The sequence below is a fragment of the Balaenoptera borealis genome (genome assembly GCF_965194805.1).
Source record: "Balaenoptera borealis genome assembly, chromosome: 13".
Classification (NCBI taxonomy): Eukaryota; Metazoa; Chordata; class Mammalia; order Artiodactyla; family Balaenopteridae; genus Balaenoptera; species Balaenoptera borealis.
In genome coordinates this window covers 77,379,972-77,400,915 of record NC_138870.1, presented here as the reverse complement: position 1 = coordinate 77,400,915, position 20,944 = coordinate 77,379,972, and the positions used below count along the sequence as shown (strand labels likewise).

The following is a 20,944-nucleotide window of genomic DNA, read 5'->3' as shown; positions in this document are numbered from 1 at the left end:
CAGTACTGTATATACATGAGTATCTTTTTTCACATATGGATCTGTTTTAGATGAAGCTCTAATTTACATATATCTTAACATTTTACATCATGATGACCAAAATTTGTATGGTTGATTCATTTTTCACATTTATTTTATTCTGAAAGTGGAGATGCTTTTTGCTGGACTAGACCTTTCAACCAACAATGCCATTTGAAAGGTGCTTTCCAAAGAAGCAGACTATATGCATGATCATTTTTTCATCCTAACAACAGCCTCCTGTAGGTGTTATTATAGTTTCTACTTTACTGAATAATTGGGAACAAATGTCACACCACCCCAAAATTTAGCAGCAGTTATTATTACTACAGCATACTCACCAGTAGAGACATTGTCTAGTTATTATCTAGGAAAAGAAGTAATATTTTAATACCTGAAATTGCAGATAACACATCAAGAATCAGGTTGATTCTTCATAATAGGTTTTAACATTTAATGTAAGATAAGACAGATTTTCAGACCACGTTTAATTCATTTAATTGTATCAGTCTTTCAGAATTTTCTTCCATGGGTGGCAATTAAGGATGGCCTTTGCCTTTATAATTAAGCATCCACCATTGTGGCTGCCTTTTAATGATGCAAGTGCTCTCTTCTCTCCTCTAGCTCTGGCTTTTACTGATCTTCTGGACATTTTGCTTGTTAATATCAATTTCCTATGACTTTAACCCTCATGGGTTTTTGAACTTTCTGTAATAGTCTTTGAAATTTCCTCGGATTTTGTTTTAATCAACCAATGTACCTGTTAGGATTAGTTAAAAGATTATGTTACTTGTAATAAGTTTTAATTAGTCAAATAATGTGAACTATATGAGGATGTACATGGGTCATTAAACCAGCTGTTACCTTCAGAAAGTAGTCCTGCATTTCTGAGACAGAAAGCTCTCACTGTTCTATTACTCTAGTTCCTATTTCACCCCTCTCCATTTTCATATGCTCCTAAAAATGTGCTACAATTGAAAATACAGGTTTCTTAAACCTTGATAAAATTATCCTAAATTCCTTAGGATTAATTGATAAATTGACTTAAAATAATATCAGTGTTGTTCTGTATACATATAGATCATTGGAAGAGAATGAGGTAGTCCAAAAGTAGGTGTAGCAATATCTATAGTATAACAATAATGGATTACAAGTAACTTCCTATATGAATGGAACTCAGAAACATTTTTAAATTACCCCAAAAATAACATATTTGACTACATAAAACCCTTATATGTAAAAAGGGCAAAAACAGAAGAAAAATATATTGTCTCTGCATATCGTATTATCTATACCTTTATTCTGTAAACCAGTTATTAAAATACACTAAAACTTAAGAAAAATGCGAAGTTTTGTGAGCAAGCAATCCATTTCCTCCAAACAATAAATGGTAGCAAAATAAAAAAAGAAATTTGTTTAACCTCTCAAGTGACAAGGAAATGCAAAGTAAAGCAATGAGCTACAACATAATGTGCTAATTTGGCAAACTTTTGGAAGGCGATTATATCTAACTCTGTGAGGCTGCAAGAAAATTTTACTCTCTTGCATTGTTGGTGATATTATAAATTAGTACCACCCTTTTGTAGTGGAATCCATGACAACAGCCAATGAAGATGGACTTTTAGGTTGAAAAGCTGATTGGAGAATGGATGCCTGTGGCACACGATTCTTTTCAGGTCACTCTAGTAGTTTCAATATTTTGGAGTATTTATTGTTTAAAAATTAAATATCTCTATCTCTATCTATCTATCTATAATCTGTATTTTATCAAATTTCTCTCCCCTTTACTCCTGATGTTCAGGTCCTCATATGTTTTCAAGTAAAGGAATCAGATCGGTTTAATTTTTTTCTGATTTCTTCTAATTTTGCAGATTTCTCTGCTAGTCCCATGAATGGAACGAATAAACCACACACTTGCTTTACATACATATTTATGTGTGGAAGGTTTTGGAATTAAGATGTTGCTTTTGTTCACTGTCTACAGACGTTGATTCTTATCAACAACAAAATTAGCAAAATCAGCCCTGGGGCATTTGCACCTTTGGTGAAATTGGAACGACTTTATCTGTCCAAGAATCAACTGAAGGAATTGCCAGAGAAAATGCCCAAAACTCTTCAGGAGCTGCGTGTCCATGAGAACGAGATCACCAAAGTGCGAAAGTCTGTGCTCACTGGATTGAACCAGTTGATTGTCGTAGGTACAGATATTCTTATAACTCTAAGACCAGGCAGGATTCAAGGTTCACCTTAAGAGATTACAAGTAAGCTTTAGCTACAGGAAGGTAAATTAGCTAGAACTTACATGTCTTAATACTATAGAAATAACAGTAGCCGGGCCAGGAGAAATGGGATTTTGAATCTGTGCCTTAAGACGTTTTTATTCTTGTCCTTGAGGATCTGAGAACGTGGAAGAAAGCTCTAGGGCCGATGCTACACTAGCTGCCGCATGCCCAAGGTACAGGATGGAATTAAGTAGTGCTTTTTAGAGATATTTGGAGGCCACCTTTCTGTTATGGGAATTTGTTCTAGTCTGAACATCTATAAATCACTTGCTTTAAAAAAATGTGTTCTAAAGCTTTTCTCTATGTGCGGTAAAATATTTGTAATATTATAATTGGCTTAAAAAATCCTAGATTCAAATTATTTTAACGACATTTTAATATATCTTAGTAAAGTAATTGCCCCGTAATAAGTGTGATTTGTAAACACTTTTGTTGACTTCTAGGCAGACCTGTGTATGGACCTTAAATAATTTTGTTGTTATCGTTTTTGCTACTATTGCTTTTTCATAAATCTTTGGGGTTTTTTGTTGTTGTTCGTTTTTTGATTGTTTTAATAAGGGACATTTTTACCCCATTTGCTATCGCTTTGAGAAGCATGTCCTTTAATTTCTCTTTTGTTTTTCAGGCAAGTTGTTATTAACCCAAATTTCTTCTTGTTGAACAGACACTACTCTGACTTGCAATATCCTCAAATTGTCCTCTAAAAGCTTTGCACTTATTGCATTTGTAGAACTTGGCACCAACCCTCTGAAGAGCTCAGGCATTGAAAATGGAGCCTTCCAGGGAATGAAGAAGCTCTCCTACATCCGCATTGCTGACACCAATATAACCACCATCCCTCAAGGTGACGAAAATTCTCCAAAGCAATTTGAATATCTAAATCCAAAGGCTTTGACACTAAAAAATGGTTTTGGAAATTTGAATGGTGACTCAAGTGGCCATTCTCTATCCCTCGAAGTGTTTCTACTGAACCTAGCTGACCACTGGGCCCTCTAGGCTCACAGTAGAGATGGCTAGACTCTTTCACCTATAAAGTCTCTTACATCTAACATAAAATGTATGTTAACACACAATAATTTTATATTATGGAATTGTGATATAACAAAGAAAAAAAGTACAGTTATTTAAAAAAATAGAGTGCTTTAGTGGTACTTTGTTTAAAAAAATGATACGTGGAAGTACCTCTGATATTGAGCCAATTTTTACTTTGAGTCTCTAATCCCTTAGTGAATTCCTTTCCATCTTAGGACATTCTAGTCATTACTAACTGAATAACAGGACTCACAGTGGTCACATTCTTATTTAAGAGTGGTGGTGTGTGTTGTAAAGAGTGTGGATTTGGGGGTTCATTTGCGTGAGTTCAGACTGTCACTAATTGGCTCTACGATCTTGGACCAGTTATTCAACATCTATGACACATTTTTTAAATCTGTAAAGTGGTAATAATATTAACATCCACTTCATTGGGTTGTTTTAAAACTAAATAAATAATTAGAGAAATATCTGGCCTGTAGATAAGTAGTGGATTAGTATTACCTTCTATTATTCATTAAAAGTGTTTTAAACACTCCTTTTGCCTAGGCAAAGTACAAACACTGGAGACAGGGCAGTGAATAGGATGTAGACCTGCCTTCAAGGATCTTATTGCATAGAACAAAGACAGGCAAATAAACAGCAAACATCATACAGTCACAGGGGTAAGCTCATCATGCTAGGGCTTAGCCAGGAGAGGCACATAAGCCAATCTTTGTGACAGAGAAGGCATCAAATCACCAAAAATAAGTTTCTCTAAGTTTTACATTTTTCTGGTCCCAGGTTTTTCAGTCTCACAAAACTGCCTCTGTATTCTCAAATATTCCCCTTAGTCTGGCCCTTCCTCAACTTAGATATCTTGTTCTTGAACTGGGTAGAAAATATAGGTACTTGCCCACAGAAAACAATTTCCCTTTACTGTGCTTCCACAGAAACTTCAAGTCTAGAGAGTACAGAGTCCATAGAATGGTTCCTTACTACCCCTTGCCCTCTCCACAGTCTTTTTGCTACAAAGTATGTTTTTGATGCCCATTAATAGCAACTACTGGTGCAGATGATAGATAGATAGATAGATAGATAGATAGATAGATAGATAGATAGATGGAGGGAGATTGATTTATAGTTCACAAAGTACTTTCATGTTGAGTCTCTGACTTGTTACATGTAACAAGTAATTTTTTAATCCCCAGTGCAAGGATTTTATATTTGTAAATATATTTTTAATTTATATTTATAATAGTATATTTTATTATATATATACATATACATATAATTTTCTATATATATTTTGCCTAAAGCCTTAGAGCTGTAGGAGGTGAAGTAAAGTAGCTAGAATTTAAAGTCCAGGTATTTCTCACTACTTGATGCTGCCAGATGATTTGCGTTAAGTACAATCTTTGATTTTGCTGTCCTTCTAACTACATCTCCTAAATATACCTCAGTAACACATTTCATCATTTAGTGATCAGTTTTACTTGATTTCTTATATGTGTCTATCCCTATGCTAGGTGCTCTTTTCTCATCTTCTCTAGCTTGCTTTTATTTACTAAACTCTTGATAATATTAAAATCATAGTAAGTAAGTTTTATTAAGCACTTGTGCCAAATGCTTTTCATGGCTTCTGTTATATGAATCTCAAAACAATCCTTTATAGTAATATTATCACACCTGTCTTATAAATGAGGAAAATAAGTCTTAAAGAGATAAAGTAAATTGTGACCAAGGCCTTAGAGCTAGGAAGTGGCACAGCTGGGTTGTGCTGGGCTGACATCAGAGCTCATGTGTTTGACCATTTCACTCTGCTGCCGTCTTAAGTCCTTCTTCCTGTGAATATTTATGCCTGTGTCATGTATGAGTCTACCTTCCTAGGCTGGGACCCTTATGCCTGGATGTCACCACTTTCCAAGAGTCTTAATTTCCACATATTATGTCCCATCACTGATGGACATGAAAAGTCCATGGAGGAGTAGAGAGATTATAAATTCACACTCTGGAGTTAGACCAACCTGGGTGAGAGGCCTGACTCAGTCATTTAGCTGTTCTGTGACTTCAGGCTAATTATTCCACATCTCTAAAACCTCAGTTTTGTTACCTATAAAATGAAGGTATTAGTGACACCTATCTTCTAGGATATTTGTGAGGATTAATAGATGTATCAATAAATAAGACTTGTAATATATATATAGTACTTGGTCCAAAGTAAGCTCTCAATATATTTTATCTTAAAAATGGAAAAGGAAAAGAAAAAAAAAAGTAATGAGTATAGATTCTTGGGCTAAATGCTATAGTGGCAAAAGCTAATGATATTCTTTATAAATTTGCCTCTCTCCATCCCATTGCAAAATTTCCTTCCACAGTCAAACTTCCCATAACTTTTCTTTTTGGAAACTGATGTTCCAAAAGGGAAGACACTTAGAAACAAGGTAAGAATGATGGATGTGATGATAATTGGTGTTCCAGAGACACTACATTTTTTTAATGTCTTTTCATAGTGATAGGGAAAAAAGGACATACACTCATTGCTTTGTTATATACTCACTTGCTTTCTTTATAGAAGTATTTTTAAAATCCATGTATATTTATTCTAAGGAGACTCAAGTGGTTGAAATCCCTTATTCCAAGAGTGACTGATTTCCTGACATTTACTCATAAGAATAATGCCATTGTTATTTCATTTCCCTCATTTAAGAGCATGCTATTTTAACTCTCTTTGGCCATCTGGGAGCATATTACTTTCCCCACTTAGTAGCTAGATAGCCTACAAAATGGGTAATTGTGAATCTGTTTCCTCATCGATGAAACAAGGTTAATGAAAAATAATTTATACATTGAAAAAAATTACATGAGCTAAGTTACGAAAATGCTAATCTCAGTGTTCAGCACATAACAGACATTTATTAAGTAGAAGTTCCTTTCCTTAGTATCTCCCACACAAATCATACTACTATTGAGAAACTAATAGTCATTTTCAAATCAAATATGGAATAAACTTCTACATTAAATAGACAATCTTGACAGAATTCAGTGGGATGCAATGAAAATTTCAGACCAAACATAACCTGTGATTTTCCAGTTTTATTCTTTATGGACAAACAACCAATACTATTGGGTTGGCCAAAAAGTTCGTTCGGGGTTTCCTGAAACAGCTTATGAAAAACCCGAACGAACTTTTTGGCCAACTCAATATCTGCTAAGCAGATGTTAGTTCTACATGTAACCAATTTGCTATTTTCTTTGTAGCTGTTGCTGTTCTTGTAAATGGAACAATATGCCGTTTAAAAAGCTGTATAAAAACCTAATAGAGCCTCAGATGGCAGGAGGAAATGAAAATAAAAGATTTAAACTTTTAAATTTACATTACTAAATTTTTAGAAGTCATAGCCATTCACGAAGTACTATCCAGAGGTTTAGTGGATACTTTGGATTTAAAATTTTTTCCCCAGGTGCCCCACATATGGCAGATCACTTGATTATAGGTCTCTGTACTCATCTTGTATAAAGAAACAGTCTTGATTTTAAAGGAACAAGTAAGCTTTAGCTCTTGCTACACACTGTATTGCAGAGGCATTTGATGTTTTTATGGAAAACTTGATTACAACTAAAGCCAGCACAGTATATAAGTGTTAGTTATTAATTACGCTCATTAATAAAATACCTGGTTAAGTTTGTTTATAGGTTGAACTTATACATAATTGTTTTATTATGGTGCAAATGCCCATCTCCTCATTTTAAAGTTATTATCCTTTGTCAATGGCAGTGCTAGCCCATTAACAAAGCTGTAAGAAACTAATGAGATTCAGGGTTTTTCTTCAGTTCTACAACTGTATCCTGACAGTGGCTAAGACAAAAATCTACTACATGGTAAACCCAGTCCATGTTTTTGTCATAATAAATCTAGGAGAAAAGCAGAAAGGGCTTGTACTACTTCCCAAAACATATATTATTGTATGAAAGGGATGAAGGAAAAAGATGAAAAGCAAAACTGATGAATCAGATGCAAAGAAAATCCTTTGAAACTGTATGTCTTTTGGAAAATTGATGGCACATGTTCTCATTAAGTCTTTGTACATTCTCTAATTACATTTATCTGCTAATTTAACTTCTTATATTTCCATATTGCAGGTCTTCCTCCTTCCCTTACTGAATTACATCTTGATGGCAACAAAATCTCCAAAGTTGATGCAGCTAGCCTGAAAGGACTGAATAATTTGGCTAAGTAATAATATTCTTTCATAACATTCTATCAGTAAAATGGCTAGGTATATTGTGCCTATATGCTCAGAATTAGAAACATGATGATTGATTTTTTTGCCTAAACCACATTTTTTGTTGTTGTTTCTACAAACCTCAAATTTCAGCTTGCCCAATTATTAATATTAAAAAAAACTAATGAAATAGTGTTCTTATCATAACCCCACCAAAATCACCCTTATTTTTTATGAATACCATATTATTTTTAGATTAATTTAGATATATCATATGTATAAGATATTTGATTAAATCAGTATATTCATTCAATCTGTTCTAACTTGATTGTATGAAACAGAAGGCTAAGTAAATTATAACATAGTATCCAGAATTTGAAAATGTATTAAAATGAAAGCTACCAGACATGGGAATATTGGGCATCTCACACTACAGTACAGAATAGTTATCATGAGATTCTCTAATTCCTATCCTCTAAAGAGTTTAAAATGTCTCTGGACATTTGATGTACTCTGAAAAACATTTTTTCTGAGCCTTCTTAATTTTTTTTTTTTCCTTATAGATGATCACTAGTGCCCATCCTGCTTTCTAACCTAACTTCAGTCTTTCTGTATTTGCAATGTGGTGAAGCAATAAAAAAAGAGTGCTGGCAGACCCTTTCAGCTGTCTTCAAGGGACACCCTGCTCTTGATCCACACATACTGCTGAATGTTCTTACAGAGAAGCACAGGGTTGTACCAGATTGGCTCACTCCTTTTTTTTGCATATAAATTTCATAGTGGATAAATAAATATAAAGCATATCATTTGTCTCTGAGAAATACCTAAGAGCAGATGGATATATAATGCAGTTTTTCCCATTTCTGTGGTTATCCCCCAGTGACCCAGTGGAGGTGAGGCCTGAAGGTGTCATATGCATGTGACTATAGCTGCAATATATAACCCTGGTGTCTCAAATGATAAGAAATCCTTTATCTAAAGCTATTTTAATTACACTCTCTAATGAAGAAGATATTTTTCAAAATACTGTTACGCATTACCTACCTTTCTATGTTGATTAGGTCTCTCTAGCTGGAGAAAAATGTAGGAAGATAAGTTGCATTGCTTATTGTGTAGAACTGTCTTTTGGACAGCTATTATTATTGGATTATTATTATTAGGAGGAGGAAGAGGAGGAGTAGAAGTAGCAGTTGGGATTGACCATAGTATAAAATTCTAAATATGGTAAATCAGTCGTAATATTTGTGTCATTTTAGAAAAGTAAGTTTATTTTGTACTGAAAGTGGTATGGAGATTTTGAGTTTCCTCTCTTTAATATAAAATCATATGCTTTGTATCAAAGAGAAGCATAGAAGTATAAAGAGCTAATAAACTTTGAAAAGGTCAATAGAAATGAAGATTTCTGTTTAAATGGATTTTGAATTCCATTCATTAAATCAGAGGAAAATACCTCATTGGCCAACAAACTTTCCCAACTCTTGAATTGACTAAATGCATTTCTCTTTGGAATCAAGTCCAGAAAAATCCATCTATTAAACCATCAAATCCTTATGTTGCTTGCTCCTCACTGATTTTGGAACATGAAGGGTATTTTGGTGCTGAAAATCAAAACTGAGGAAAGGAGAAAAAAGCAGCCACTGACCTCAGAACGTTGTTGCAGCGCAAATATTCCGATTAGTTACTAGGAACAAGTGAAGAAAAAATACTGTATGTCCCTCTGCAAAAAAAATAAAATGTTTTAATCAGGCAAACTTCCCTTTTCTTATTAAGCACATATATCATCATCTCCCCTAATAGGTGGAATATTCTTCGATGGAAAGAATCATGGTGGTTTTTGAGCCATGTCTCCTCTACCCTCACAAGCCTAGGATAAAAGTCTTTAACATAATAGGTTCTCAAAAACATTTGATGAGTGAATATAAATTAATCATTGAAAATGTAGTTTCCTTCAATAGATAATTAAGATTATTATATTCTAAGAAATCTATTAGCCCAAATTGGATATGGGATTTAGAGTGCTATAAGAAATAGAGACATGATTCTGAAACAGAAAAGGAAAGACCAGAAACAAAAGATGAAAGTTTAAGACTGGGAAAAAACAAAATATTATGAGACAAGATGCCAGGTTGATAATCAATAGGTAAGACAAACCAACTGTGCTATTAATAGCCTAAAATCAGTACACTTTAATCTCAGTTATTTCAAATACCAAGTCATGATTAAAATTGGAAGACTTTGGTTACCTAAACCAACATCTAAATCCCAAAAGGGCTCAAAGATCTCAACTAGCTGAAAGCAAGCAGGAATCATCCTACAAAAAGGGCCCGAGTCTTTTTCACTAAATTTGAAGGAATCCAATAGATTCTTCCCCTTTCTCTTCCTTGGAGCTTTCTGGTTCTCTTCCAGAACCTTGTGGCCTCATCTCTCTCTGCCCTTTTGGATTGACAGAACCCTGGTTCTGACAGAGATTTATTCCTAGAACGTTGGGTACACAGTTTTGTCTTCAAGTCAACTTCTCCTGACTTTTGAATCCCATTTACTGTGAGGGGACATCACAGCTGCAGACTCTCACTTGTTAAACATCTAATTAAAAAAAAATACAACCCAAAACCTTGAGTGGCATTGTATAAGAAATGTCAGAGGGGCCAAGATCAGGGTCAGAGATCAGGGGTCTAGAGGCCATAGCTCAGAGATCAGTGTCAGGAGGCCAAGAATGTTGGCACCAGGCATATTCTGACAGGTAACAGATGGTCACTGATAAACTCAAACAAATGTAAAATGCTAATTCTGTTAACCTTTGTGGCAGGTAGGTTTATTGACTCATTAGAACCTTTCACTTTTTATTTACAACAAATAAATTTGCATAATAAATATACAATTGCTTGGTTTACAAAGTGCAGGAAATGATAATGTTCCTTTCATTTTTCTCTCAAATGAATTCACTGTATTCATTATACAGTCAATTCAGCAGCTATTCATTGATCATATCAAGCTCTGTGTTAGTACTGGATATACCACAAGACAGTCACTTTTCTCAAGGCAAGACACACAAATACACAGTCCCTAGAGTTTTACAAGAGGGTGATAACAGGATGCTATATGAGCATTCACTAGGGGTACACTGTATCCAGTCTGGTACTGTTAGAGGAGTTTTAAAGAGGGTAACTCTGAGCTGAAACCTTAAGAACAAATGGGCTCTATCCAACTCAGAAAGTTTGGAAAAATCACATTAGGCAGAGGTAACAGTAAGTACAAAAACAAAACAAAACAAAGTTCTTTTCCTATTGACTTGATTAATCTCACAGTGCCTGTAAGAAGGCATCCACATGTAGTGTATCCATTCATTTTTGTTTTCTGTTGCAGGTTGGGACTGAGTTTCAACAGCATCTCTGCTGTCGACAATGACTCTCTGGCCAACACTCCTCATTTGAGGGAACTTCATTTGAACAACAACAAGCTTATCAAAGTGCCTGATGGGCTGGCGGATCATAAGTACATCCAGGTAATGCAATGCCACTAAGGGATTGTGAGGGATATCTAGGGAGCAAATCCTCCCTACTGGGATGCTAGGAGGCAGGAAGCTCTGCTTAGAAATTCTTCTGCAGAGATATTTTTGATGTTTCTACATATTCATTCTGGTTTTGTGAAATCTATGGGTTTAAATTAGTATTACTTTTTTAAAATGAGGACTACTGACTTGAACTTACTATAATGCTTGCTTCCAGAATGTAATATTTTTTTTATGAAGCAGGGTAGTTTCAAGTCACAGATCAGTGTAACAAATACATACTTGTTGGAAAAGATAATACCATCTGTTGTGCATAGATATGGAATAAAATAGTAGTTTTAACTTTTAGCTTCAGCAGATGTCATATAGGTCAAAAGACAGTGTTTATCTATTGATAGTAGTGTGACTGACTGAATTAACTTTATACAAATTATCAAGTTATAGTGTATTCTTAAAGATAAGAAGATATGGTTCAGTGGCCCACTATGGTAATATAGCTTTACAGTCCATAAATCTATAAATGTAAAGTGTGCTTATTACATTAAATAATCATAGTTATTTCATATATAACAATATAAGATTTCCATTGTTACCTTGAGGAAATTAAACAAACACATTATTTAAATTATATATTTTTAAAAAATAAATAATGTGGTCATCGACAGATTTTACATATTTGTATATTTCTTCTAATTTTTCAGTTTTTTTAAAGATTGTATTTAAATTGTTTCTTTCAGAAATTTCAGTAGGTACTTAGTTAAATCATGGTGATTCAGAAACTGTGTCTTAAACTGACACTCTTTTACAGAAAAAACCGTCTTATAAAGTTGACCTTTTGGTAATCTAGTATCTCAACTTCTTTGTTTGGGGTTCAAAATGGGTTTATCCTTTACTCTGCCGTCAACAGTGTCAATAAATTTCTGATCTCTTTTATTTTATTGAGTTGTGCCAAAAACTCCAAATTATCTTTACATATCACAATTTACATTAGCTAGCTTTCAGTAAAGTGTAAGAATTCTACATATGAAGATGAAATTAAAGACGTTTTATTTCATGCTGATTCATTTTCAGTGGGTATTTGGTGGTGGTAGAGTGGTGAGTAAGCATAGCTTGGAGCCACAAGTAAAACCAAGATGCTTGGAAGACCTAATAAAAATAGCTAACGTTGTCATTATTAAGGTTTTTGTTGGTGGTGGGCTTTTTTGTTTGGTTGGTTTGGGGTTTTTTTTAGATCTCAGAATAATAATTTTCATCTTCTTGATTACTGTTTTTCAAATTTTAGTCTGGACATATTACTGAGTTCATAAAATCAGTTTAATAGTTTCATTTGGAACATCCCATGGGATGGGATGGAATAAGTTGAATAGAATAGAAAATATCACTGTAATGGTAAGTATTTTATAAAATTTTTGTTTCATATGCATAGATCCATATATACTAAAGCTCAATATATAATGTGTGTCTTATTGTGGGTCACAGAGAAAAAATTCTAAAACATGCCATTTTGAAATCTTTGTTTAATATCAGCAAATCTCATGGACATTCACACAGAGCCCCACATTCAGAAGGACCTCACTCTTGGTTTTCCATCTCTAATTGGCATCCATGTACCCATTTTACCTGCATTTCTAGAGGGTCCCAGGGGTTTCACCTACTCTACTTTCTTTTCTATATCTAGAGTAGGGTTTCACCTACTCTAGTTTCTTTTCTATATCTATATAGTCCCATTATTTTTAGCAAAATCATGTAATTATTCAACCATCACCACAATCCAGTTTTAGAACATTTTGATTACCTCCAAAATATCCCTTTTATATATTTCTAGTTGTTCTTAATCTCATCCCCACCCACGGGGAACCATTACTCTACTTTCTGTCTCTATGGATTTGCCTTTTCTAGACATTTCATATAAATGTAATCATACAATGTGTGGCTTTTGTGGCTGGCTTCTTTCACTTATCATGGTAATTTTAGGTCACCCATATCGTAGCATGTGTCAGTAATTCATTCATTTTTATTGATGAATTGCATTTCATTGTATGGATATACCACATTTTGTTTGCTAGTACTATACCTTTTGATAACTGTAGGTTTTGATTATGTTTAGAAATTAGAAATGAAGGCCCTCTAATGTTGTTCTTATTTTTCAAAATTTTGGCTATTCTTGTTTCTTTGCATTCCATTCAAATTTTAGAACCAACTTGTTCATTTCTTCTCAGATAGATTGCTAGGGCTTTGATAGGAATTGTGTTGAATCTATAGATCAAGAGGAGAGAATTTTCCTTGTAATAACATTGAGTCTTCCAATGCACAAACATGGGATATCTCTCTATTTTGTCTTTATTTTCTCACAGCAATATTTTGGCATTTTTAGTGTGCAAGTTTTACAATTTTTTATTAAGTTTGTTCCTAAATTTTGTATTATTTTTGATGCTATTGTGAATGAATTGTTTACCTTAATTTTATTTTTGAATTTTTTGTTGTTAGTTTATAGAAATTCAGTTGATTTTTGTGTATCTTTCTTCTACCCTAGTGCTGTGCTGAAATTGTTTTTAGTTGCAGTAGTTTTTTGTGCATTCCTTTGGATATTCTACATTCAGGATCATGTAATTTGTAAATAAAGAGAATTTTAAGTATTCTTTTTTATCTGAATTCCTTTAATTTCTTTTCCTTACTTCATTGCATTGGCTAGCATCTCCAGTACAATGTTGAATACAAGTGATAAAATTAGACATCTTTGCCTGGTCCCTAGTTTAAAAGGGCAATCAACCTTTTGCCATTCAGCATGATGCTAGCTATAGGTCTTTTGTAGATGCTCTTTATCAAGTTAAAAAAGTTCCCTTTGATTTCTAGTTTACTGAAAATTTTTATCATGAAAGCGTTTTTTCAAATGCTTTCTCTTTTCTATTGAGATGATCATGTGATTTTGTCCTTTATTCCTTTAATATGCTCTATAAAATTAATTGATTTCCAGTTAAATAAGTTTTACACCCTTGAGATAAATCATGCTTGGTCTTGGCCATGGTGAATAGTCCTTTTATAATGTTGTGAGATACAGTTTCCTAAAATTTTGTTAATTTTTTGTCTATATATGAGATATTTGATTGTAGTTTTCTTTTTTGTGATGATTTTTGTTTGGCTTTAAGAAAATATTGACCTCATAGAGCAGGTTGGAAATTTACTTTCCTTTTTACACAGACTAATACTTTCTTTATGTCTTGATATTTCCTTCTCTCATTTTCACTATTAGCCATAAAATCTCACCAAACACCTCTCTCCTTTCTTGTTAATCACTTCTAAGAAATGGAGAATGGTCAATGACAAGAAGAAATTTTCAAAGTTTGAGAATCACACACACACACACAAACACACACGAACCTCACAGATACTGTTTTGATTTTAATATTCCTTGTTTCTGTTTTTGTAATACATCTATTGTTCTCCTTCTAAACCCTTTCTTAATCAAAACCCTTTTCACCAGCATATGAATGCAAGTGTTCTGGTAGGTGGAACAATATTTCAAGTCAATTATTTTAAGGGAGTACCTCATAGGTTTTATAGCTTGCTTTAGAAATTATTGCCTTAGCATTATATTTTAGCCTTGGTTTTATGATCAATTCACTTCTTATTCTTCAGAATTCACATATAAATAATGGGAATAAAAACTCATTTCTATAATTCTTTTTAAGTCTGATATTAATTTCCCTAAGAAAATCTATGAACAAATTACCATTATCTTAAACATAACCATAAAATATATTTCAGAAAAAATTTCTGATGAACTATAACATTATATTCATTGAGCCGAATTTGTAACATAGAATACATTTTTGTTAAAAATTTCTAGGTCTATATACTCCAAATGCAGTTACATTCAAGTATTTCTTAGAGTTTGTGATTTTTAATTTTGATTCTAATACTCTATACCCTCTCTTACTTCACTATGTATTACTTCCTTATTTTATATAATTCATTAAAAGGTCTATCATTTTATCTTTGCCCTGAAAACATAATGTTCCATGTAGACACAATTTATGAAATAACCATGAATTCATTCATTTATTCATTCAACATATATTTGTTGAATACCTACTCTGTTCTAGTAGATACTGGAGATACAGTCACGAACAAAACTGAACAGGTTTCCTACCTCATAGAGCTTTTATTCTAGAGGAGGAAAACAGACAAAAAGCAAATATATATATAATATGTTATATAGTGATCATTGCGCTAAATAAAAATAAATAAATATAATTGGAACAGAATATGGCAGAATGGGATAGTCAAGAAAGACTTCTTTGGTAAGGATAAATGAATTACATGAGTCAGTAAGACTTGCAGATATCTTAGAGAAGTTTATGCCAGAAGGAGGAAACAGTGTGTGTCAACCTGAGGAGGGACCATCCTCTAGAGAAGAGAAACAAGTAGGTTAGGGCAGTTGGATTGAACAGTAAGGAGAGATGAGCTCGGAGTAGAAGGATGCCAGATCATGTAGGATTTGTCAGCCACTGTGAGAACTTTGGATTTTACTCTGCATAAGATGGGAAGCTGCTGGGGTATTGAGGCAAAGATGATATAACTTGCTTACTTTTTAAAATAATTGGTGAAAGGAAGGAAGGAAGGGACGCAGGAGGGAAGGAAGGAAGGGAGAAAAAGGGAAAGAAAGAAAGAACAGATTTCAAGAAGGCAAAAGAGGAAGCAGGAAGAACAATCAGGGAAACTTCAATAATCCAGAAGGAAATAATGGTGGCTTTGGATAAGACTGTAGGAGTAGATATGGGGCAGAACTGGATTATATGTGCATTTTGAAGGTTGCACTAGTGGGATTTGTTGATGGTTGGGCAGAGAGTATAAGAGACAGGGAGAGTCAGAGATAATGTCAATGTTTTTAGCCTGAGTCATCTGGAAAGACTGAAATGCCATATACTGAGATGAGGAAGACTAAGGGAGGGAAAAGCAGATTAAAAAGAGAGAAAGAAATCAAAAGTTTGGTTTGAGAAGTATTAAGGTATTTAAACTGAAGGATGAGTGTACTAAAAATGAATAAAGTATATATGTGTATGGTCTCAATATATTTAGAGGAAAATAACCATGTGCCATTATTTTGGGTTGTAGGTTGTCTACCTTCACAACAACAACATCTCTGCAATCGGCCCTAACGACTTCTGCCCACCTGGATACAACACCAAAAAGGCTTCTTATTCTGGGGTGAGCCTTTTCAGCAACCCAGTCCAGTACTGGGAGATCCAGCCATCCACCTTCCGATGTGTCTATGTGCGCTCTGCCATTCAGCTCGGAAACTACAAGTAGCTCCCAAGAAAGCCCTCGTTTTTATAACCTGGCAAAATCCCGTTAATGTCACTGCTCAAAAAAAAAAAAAAAAAAGAAAGCTAGATACTGGAAACCTAACTGCAATGTGGATGTTTTTCCCACATGACTTATTATGCGTAAAGCCAAATATGCAGTTTAAATAATTGCCTACAATAAAAAAAAAAATTTTGCCTGCCATTTTCAGAATCCTTTTTTGAAGTTTATTATTGATGTTAACTGAGCTATTGCAGATATTCTTATTTCACTAAATGTAAAATTTGGAGTAAACAATTTAGTAGAGCTTTTAATTTCCAGAAGAAATCAAATAAAAATGGTATCAATCTTCTGTAACTCATAGGGGGGTTAGCGCCTTTGACATAGTCTAGCAATAATGTATTCATCCCCATTATTACTGATGAAGCCTCATTTGAGTGTGTAAATTCAATACAGGCTATGTAAAAATTTTGCTAATGTCATTATTTTGAAAAAAATAAATTCACAAGTACATTTTAAATTACTATTGTATAAAAGCGTAATTGTAAATCTTCCCTAACCTCAATTTTCTGAAGAGAGTAAACATTGCTTTCTTGATAAAAACAGCACACCTTTTCAAGTTCTTAGGTGTGTATTCTACCTCTGTCCTTTGACATTTGCGCATTATAACTCACTTTATCTATATTCAGTATTAAGCTGATAAGGCACTAAAACTGACTTTCTCTTATTGGTCTAAAAAACCAATATTTTCAGTTACTAAATACTAAATCAATTTTAAAACTATTATGTGTGTAATCAGGCTGAGCATTTCTGTACTTACTAGATGTATTAGAAATATTTCCTGCATTTAGTTAAACCTTCGATTTTAAATTTTTTTTTCTGCAGGATTTAGAAATAGCTATCAAAGCAGACCATTCAACAAGCCTGGGGAATGGGCTGATTTACCAAGAGTAAATATTTATCAAAAAATACATTTATGCTATCACCATCTAATAAGTAAACATGAGAAAACAGTTTATTACTTTTATAACCTTGGGTGTTTTCTGATTGTAAATACTGAGACCCAGATCCAAACTGGTAACGATAAAGGGAAATACAAAACAGTCCTGCTATTAGATGAGCCTCTAGAGGAGTTTCTCTGCAATTCTTTCAGCTTTGCCTTCCTTCATTACATTTTCAGGCTGGCTTCATGTATGGTTGCAAAATATGAATCTCCTCCATCATTTACCCACACACAAAAGCATATTAACACAAAATTTCAGGAAAAGTCATGAGATTCTCTCTCATTATTACATACAAATTTCACAACCCTATAGAGTAAATGAGTAAATACTGTTGTTATTCCCATTTTGTAGAAAAGTAAACTGAAGTTAGGAGAAGTTTAATAACTTTCCTATAGTTAAATACCTGGCAATAGAGCTTTCTCTTTTAACCTTTGTACAAGTCAGGGTCTGGTAGAAAACAGAATTTACCCCAGAGAATTTAAATGAGGATAATTTAATGAAGGGACTATTTTAGAGTGTGTGCAGAGTTTATGGCATGAAATTAGGGATGGTGAGGCACCTAGGAATGGGCAATGGAGGAAAGGCATTCTCACCCATGTGGCTAAATGGACAGCAGAAGAAATTGAGTTTCTGGAGCTAAGTGAGAGGACACCCATGGAAGGTTTCCATGCCCAAGCAGCCATGTCCCTGGAGGGATTGCAACATCCACCAGAGGTGAAGTACTGAAGCAGGGTATCAACCTTTCTTTCCTTCTACTTCACATCCTTTCACTGATCAAACCTAAAAGGGAAGGTAACCATCAAGAAAACCAGGAAGATTAAGCCTCCTCCTGGGGCAGAGCAGAGAAGGGAGGGGAATGGATCTGGTCAGGACACTCAAAGAATAACTAGCCCAAACACTATAACAGTATCCGTAGGATGATTGAACAAATTCCACCAGCCTCAGCTAAGCATTACATTTACATCGTTTGTCATCCCAGGCACTTTTTATGACCCCGATTATTTTAGACTTTTCTGCATTGATCAGAGATGCTAATGAATACAAAAATATTTGATGAAACTTTGTCAAATGATTAGCTAAATCTGGTTTCCCATTATGAAACAGCAGACTGTTTTTATAATGGCTCTGACTAAAGCAGAGTTTACTTATTGAAAGAAATACGGTTAGTATTAAAAATCGAAGAGTAAACAGAAGATGCAGTCAATTATGTATTGTACATAAATTTGGCAGAAAACCAAAATAATATTTGGATAATTATGAGAATCATAAGAGGGCTTCCCTGGTGGCGCAGTGGTTAAGAATCCGCCTGCCAATGCAGGGGACACGGGTTCGAGCCCTGGTCTGGGAAGATCCCACATACCGCGGAGCAACTAAGCCCGTGCACCACAGCTACTGAGCCTGCGCTCTAGAGCCCGTGAGCCACAACTACTGAAGCCCACGTGCCACAACTACTGAGCCGCGTGCCTAGAACCCGAGCTCTGAAACAAGAGAAGCCACCGCAGTGAGAAGCGCGCACACCACAACGAAGACACAATACAGCCCAAAATAAAATAAATTAATTAAAAAATAAACTAAAAAAAAAAAAAGAATCATGAGAGTCAGAGCACAGAGCTCTAAACTGTTGCAGTTAAAGTCATATTCTCCTCATACCAGTTACTGCCTGGAATGTACAAAACTCTGTATGAGCTATTTAATTATGCAGTGAGCATGTTAGTGATATTTATTCATAGTCTATTATCAGCCAATAACTGGAAAATGCTACTTATTGCTTTAACATACTCTATTCATTCATTTGTTCATTCATTCATTCATTCAATAAACTAGCACTGAATATATTGCAGACATGAGATAACTCCTGGTAGAAAGATAAAAACAACAACAACAACAACAGTAGCAACAATAGATATTTATTTCTGGAGTTTACTCAATGCATACAACAAATTGCCAGCTTCTGTGTTTGGCTCTTTTTGGACCATGTCTACTTATCACAAAAATTCCATAAGAATGTACTATTTCCATTTCACAGATGATGAAATTGAGATATAGGAAATGCAGAGTCAGAATCATAGCCCTGATCCAGTTAGGGTCAGCCCTTGCTTATACAACAGTTTATGCAATTCATAGCATGTCAAGACCAAAGGTGATAGTCTTAAAGATTATGAAGGGAATCTATCCATGGTTCTCAGCAGTTCCTCCGCATTGTGTTAATAGGTTAGAGTGTTGAGGAGCAGGTGCCATAAAGATAATCACTATTATTTATTGAATACTATGTCTTAACTGTATATAAAGTATCTTATTTAATGTTTACAACAGCCCTGTGGGCTCTGTATGGTTATTTACTATCCCTTTTACAGATGAGCAGATGGAGCCACAGAGAGGTCAAGTAATTTTCCCATGGATACACAGCCTGTAAGTAAGAAAGGCAAACTTTCCGTCACTTCAGTGTGTTGCTTTCTGCTACTTTAGAAAAGAATGTGCCCAACAATGAGGAATCACTGAGCATCCGTAGCATCTTCCATCTTCTTTGCAATAGTGTGCAGGGCTATAAAATAATGGGCATCCCACCAGTCCAAATCAGTGTTTTCACACTTCAAAAAAGATGAATTTGTTCATAAAAATTGAAACTATTGTACAAAAACACTGTTCAACTTTGAAAATGTTCTATATCAATACTGTTCAGTACTGTATCCACTAGCCAAATATGGCTATGGAGCACTAGAAATGTGATAGAGTTGAAGAACTTACTTTTAAATTTTATTTAATTTTAATGAATTTTAAGTTAATAGCCATATGTAACTGGTTGGTATCATATTCTAAATACTCCCAATGACTTTAAATATGATTTTCATGGCACAGAGTGGATTTTTATTCATGGAAAAGTATTTACTAGATCTGTGCCAGACACTGGGGATATAAGAATGAATAAGATGCCATCTTTGACTTTAAGGTGATCAGAGTTTAACAAAGGACACAATCATTTAACCAAACAATAGAAATACAGAGGGATAAATTTTATCATAGGAGTATATGCAAGTTACAGCAGTAGTTCAGAGGATCTTCCAAGGGTAGGAGAATAAGCACAGAGGAACATGGAAGACTTCACTGAGCAGGTAAGGGTTGAAGTGGGTTTTGATGAATGTGTGAAGGTTCAACGGGGAGATTTGGGGGAGACTAAGTTCGACCACTCAGAAGTGTACATAGCACATCATCTCTGATCCGCTGGCATAAAGGAGGGTTTGCTCCTTTACTTTCTTCTGAAGCAGAAGCAGTGGTTTGTATGTACATTTGATATACACGGAGCTGAGGATAATATTAGCAGAAGTGGCCTTTTTTTCTTTTTCCACAGTCTTGCTGGCCCACAAAATATCAATTCCCCAGAACCTTCAATAGGAGGGAGGAAATGTCTTTCTTCTTCTTCCGTCTCACACCTCTCAAGAGATCCCACTCTCATGACTACAGTGAAATGGTAATCTCTATGGGAAGGCAGTTGGCGTTCAAGGTCTACGTCATCTCTAGACAATTTTTTCAGAGCTGGACCTTGAATGCTGCACTCTCCTCTCTAGTCTTCCTCTTGTAGGGGAAGAAGTGCAG

At 34.5% G+C, this 20,944-nt stretch overlaps 1 protein-coding gene across 2 annotated transcripts in view; it reads left to right on the top strand.

The window, feature by feature from the left end:
* DCN (decorin) overlaps positions 1-16,434 on the top strand; it is a 35,274-nt gene extending 18,840 nt beyond the window's left edge. For both annotated transcript variants that reach the window (XM_082350453.1, XM_082350454.1), the window contains exons 4-8: positions 2,003-2,216; positions 3,031-3,144; positions 7,455-7,548; positions 10,901-11,039; positions 16,161-16,434. In XM_082350453.1, the coding sequence (XP_082206579.1) occupies positions 2,003-2,216; positions 3,031-3,144; positions 7,455-7,548; positions 10,901-11,039; positions 16,161-16,355 (756 nt within the window). In that variant the 3' untranslated portion in view covers positions 16,356-16,434. The remainder of the gene's footprint in view (positions 1-2,002; positions 2,217-3,030; positions 3,145-7,454; positions 7,549-10,900; positions 11,040-16,160) is intronic.
* Positions 16,435-20,944: the final 4,510 nt, after the last annotated feature.